The sequence below is a fragment of the Gadus morhua genome, chromosome 3, assembly GCF_902167405.1.
Source record: "Gadus morhua chromosome 3, gadMor3.0, whole genome shotgun sequence".
Taxonomy (NCBI): domain Eukaryota; kingdom Metazoa; phylum Chordata; class Actinopteri; order Gadiformes; family Gadidae; genus Gadus; species Gadus morhua.
The window spans coordinates 20,592,607-20,597,235 of NC_044050.1; the positions used below are offsets into that span (position 1 = coordinate 20,592,607).

Consider the following 4,629-nt stretch of genomic DNA (forward strand, 5'->3'; position numbering starts at 1 on the left):
CTTTCACTCACTCATTCTCTCTTACTCTCACTCTCTGTCCATCTGTCTCTTGCTCTCACTCGCTCTGTCTCTCTCTCTCTCTCTCTCTCTCTCTCTCAGTCTCTGTCTCTCTCTTTCCCTTTCTGTCTCTCTCGCTCAATCTCCCTTTCACTCACTCACTCTCTTACTCTCACCCTCTGTCTCTCTCACTCCACTGCCTTTTAATTGAGTTTAATTCCTCAACGTATTCTGAACCTATTCCATTTGCCCCCCTCCCCCCCCGCCCCCCTTTTCTTTAATTATTCGAGCCAATGGCCAAATTCAAAGGCAATAGAGACAGACCCACAGAGATGATTTTGAGTAGCCTAGCATTTTCCCTTTTCGTTTTCAAATCCCCTTGATTCCTCTCCGTCGAGTCGTTAGGCGAGTGTTGTCAGCGGATACGGCCGAGCTATATCGGCCTCATTAGGGCCAATATCCCTATATCTCACAGATGAGAGCGCCATGGCTCTGAGGAGGGACACCGATGTCCCCGGTGACATGCGAGCATGTGCACGTCAGCGCACACTCTGTGGCTGGATCCACAGAGTGGATGTGGCTGTGTGTGTGTGTGTGTGTGTGTGTGTGTGTGTTGTCACTGCGCGTGTCATACCTCCGATGTGCTCTCCCTCTCCCCACCAACAGGCATCCGCTTCACCCTAACCCTAACCATGAACCTAACCCCTAAACGTGCGCGTGGGTCTATCCGTGTGAGTCTGTGTGTGTGTGTGTGTGTGTGTGTGTGTTGTCACTGTGGGCGTCATACCTCTGATGTGCTTCCCCCCCCCCCCCCCCCCTCCCACAGGCATGCGCATCCTGGTGACCCTGCTGCTGGACACGCTGCCCATGCTGGGAAACGTGCTGGCGCTCTGCTTCTTCGTCTTCTTCATCTTCGGCGTGGTGGGCGTGCAGCTGTGGGCGGGGCTTCTGCGCAACCGCTGCTTCATGGGCGAGGATGTCAGGATGTGAGTAGACATAGTAAGCCCCGATGCAACGACAACGTCGCCGTCGACGACGACAACAGCAACAACTCTATCATCGGTCCCTTTCTGCCCCCAAATGGTGGCAGAAAGGGACCGATGATAGAGTTGTTGTTGTTGTCGTCGACGACGACAACAACAACAACTCTATCATCGGTCCCTTTCTGCCACCAAATGGTGGCAGAGTGCTTTTAGGTGCTGTTAGTAGTTAAGGATCTGATAGCGATTAGAGAAGAACAATAAACATTGAGCTGTGTTATTAAAGCGTGATTCAACACTAAACCCTAAAGAGATAAAATAAATGTGTTTTGGTGGCGAGTTGTGGTTATTAAGGGGACGGGGGACGGGGGGGGATGTAATTCCTATCGTTATCTCCCGCGTCGACTTTGTGATACTTTGTTAGTAGCCTCCCGTCGTTGTGTTTGAGCACTACGGTGAGAGCTGTTTGCGTTATGAGCTCCACACCTCGGTGTTATGCTATCAGGGTCCGAGAAGCATAACCCTCTCTCGGACCCAAACATTAAAATCTACCGCTGCCCAGACAGAGCTCCAAGCATCCACACGCACCTCGCCGGCGTTGACCCCCTTGTCATGACGTCAAAGAGTAAATATATAAATAATAGCCACTTTGACCTCATGAGAACGCCACCTGTGTTCAGAGCGGAGAGGAACATTGCCAAACTGGTTGACTGAGTCTGGCAAAAACAAAAAAAACAAGAGTTACTCCTGTTTCCTCTAAATGATGGTCTTATCTCTGTAACAGTGATAAAAAGGCATAGTTTGCTACGTTAAAATATAAGACATATAAACCCATGAAAAAGGCATCTAAAAAATCTTGCATTCCCTGGCCCTTTTCTTTAAAGGGATTTGAATCTCATCCTGCTATTTGATTACCCACCTTTTCAGAAACATTTGTAAAACCTCTTTTTCCAAATACCGTCAATTACTGTCCTAATGGTGATCGGTGAGAGAGTGAGAGAGTGAGAGAGTGAGAGAGTGAGTTCTGATCCCATCGGGTCTTCTCATTGTTGGCTTATAACCCCAGTCGATGGCAATGATTGAAGCCCTAATGAGTGCTCTGGCTGTTGGAGTTTTCCAACGTGTCCTTCTTAATGGCTGTTGACATAAAACAGACCACCACTGCAAAAACCACCGCTGGCGTCATGTCCCTCCGACGGCGGAGTGGGTTTGTACGTCAGTGACACGGCCACCATAGTTCTGTGGTAATGTCAGCATTAAGGTGCTCATTACTGACGTGTGTGGGGGTTTAAAGGGGGGATTCGATATGACCGATATGGGCCTTCTTCGAGCGCCCGTTAGTTAGTGACATTTATTCCCCGTGCCGTCTGGGAGGTGCCTTTGTCTTCGCAGAACGGCCAATAACAATCATAGGAGCGATCCGTTTGCATAAACTATTGATGGGATTTAGTCTGCTTAATAGTGCGTCTGTGATTCAGCCTCTGCTTTTGCTCAGGGATATTTGCTTGCGTTTCGCTTTCTACCTTTCTCCCTCTCTCTCTCTCTCCTTTTTTGTCCTTTCTTTTTTTTCTGCTCTCCTCTCTCCCTCCCTCGTTCAGCTTCAATCAATTCTTTCAGCACCGACTGCTCTGGTCGTTTCCTCTCTCTCACACACTCTTCTTGGTCGTTCCCTTCTCCCTCACTCTTATTTACACCGCCTTGTCTATTCCCCTCGTCCCTCTCTTTTATCCTCTCTCTCGACCTCCCATTTCCGATTTCCCATTCTTTCTTTCTTCCTCTCTCCCTCTTTCTCTGTCTCTCTTTCTATCAGAATGAAAGGTCAGGGCCGTTCTCGGTGATCAACCGCCATACCCGGCTCTCCGACTTCACTAAAAACATCCGTTAACAACCTAATTTGGCACGATCCCTTGTCGAGAGTCTGCGCCCACCTGCCACAAACACAAACAACGACAATATGTTATTTTGGTCTTTGTGATAAGACCAGATTTTGAAGTGCTTGTATGGCGTTACACAGGTTTTCTTTTGTCCCCCGAATCCACGTCCTGAACAACGTACGTTGATTCCAAAAGACCAAAGCTCTGTAATGCCATTGTTGAATTTGGGCCAGGCTCCTTAGGCAACGCTAAATGCTCTCAGGCAGAATCGGGTCGAAAAAGTGATTTTGCCAAATGATATCGTAAACGGCAGATTTGGTGAATCCAGGACAGGTGGATGCGCTGGTTGATCACCCAGAAGGTATTGTCCCTAACTGATCTCACATGAAAGGTTGGCCTTATGTCTTGAGTCTGCAACTTGTGTTATACACCAGATACCTTTAAGATTTGCCTTCTGATTGGACTGAAGGCCTGTCCATCTGCCCTGTCTTTTCATTTCACGATTGGCCAGGAGGTACAATGTAGTCTTTCCTGAGTGGGCTACTACCTGTCCGGACAGTTCAGGACGACCACGGCCCTTTATCTGCTCCTACGGAGACGCGAGACAACGGCAATGCTCCACTGCTTCCGACATCCTCGCCCGGCGGTGGGTGGGACTTCCTGTCAGCTGGGTGCCGAGGATCCCGGCCCAGAGATGGAGTTCACCACCAAGGACTCGGTGTCCTGTGTCAACTGGTTCCGCTACTACAACGAGTGCCGCGCCGGGGAGGTGAACCCTCACAAAGGAGCCATCAGCTTTGATAATATCGGCTACGCGTGGATCGCTATTTTCCAGGTTCGCCCCACAGTGTTTGACACACAGACACGTAGCGGTGTAGATCAAGTATATACTCAGCCTCTCCTAATGGGAAATCCCTTCTCTTTCTCTCGCTGCTCCCGCTCACTCTCTCTCTCTCTCCCTCCCAACACACTATCTCTCTCTCTCACCCTCTCCCTCTGTCTCCATCTTCCTCTAAATCTCTCTCTCTCTCTCTCTCCCTCCCACCCTCCCTCCCTCTCTCTCTCTCTCTCTCTCTCTCTCTCTCTCTCTCTCTCTCTCTCTCTCCCTCCCAACCTCCCCTCTCTCTCTCTCTCTCTCTCTCTCTCTCTCTCTCTCTCTCTCTCTCTCTCTCTCTCTCTCCCTCTCTCCCTCCCTCTCTCTCCCTCTCCCTCTCTTGGCTTCTGCCTTGCAGGTGATAACGCTAGAAGGGTGGGTGGACATCATGTACTACGTCATGGACGCGCACTCCTTCTACAACTTCATCTACTTCATCTTCCTGATCATCGTAAGTGAAAAACTCCCACTCCCGCTCCCACTCACGCACCCCGCCACGGCAACACTACTACAGTCAGTAGCAGCAGCAGCAGCAGCAGCAACAGACACGCTTGCATACCCACCATATGCTCACGCTCCAGCTCACACAGAAGACGGCCGACAGCAAGGGCTCAGCAACGTCGGGCCTGGCAGCGGGGGCCTCACTTTTTGTTGGTTGTTTGTTGATGCTTTTGTTTACGCGTGCGTGCATGTGCGGTGCGTGCGTGCGTGCGTGTGATTCCAGGTGGGCTCCTTCTTCATGATCAACCTGTGCCTGGTCGTCATAGCGACCCAGTTCTCGGAGACCAAGCAGCGGGAGCACGCGCTGATGAAGTCGGAGCAGCGCGCGCGGCAGCTCCACCAGTCCACCTCCACGCTGGCCAGCGACAGCCAGCCGGGCAGCTGCTACGAGGAGATCATCCGC

General features: G+C 50.9%; 1 protein-coding gene across 1 annotated transcript in view; it reads left to right on the forward strand.

Moving 5' to 3' along the window:
• The window catches only part of LOC115540786 (voltage-dependent T-type calcium channel subunit alpha-1G-like), a 30,870-nt gene that overhangs the window by 13,846 nt on the left and 12,395 nt on the right, over nucleotides 1-4,629 (forward strand). The window contains 5 exon segments of the mRNA XM_030352362.1: nucleotides 824-996; nucleotides 3,377-3,463; nucleotides 3,465-3,686; nucleotides 4,084-4,176; nucleotides 4,450-4,627. Of these exon segments, the coding sequence (XP_030208222.1) occupies nucleotides 824-996; nucleotides 3,377-3,463; nucleotides 3,465-3,686; nucleotides 4,084-4,176; nucleotides 4,450-4,627 (753 nt within the window).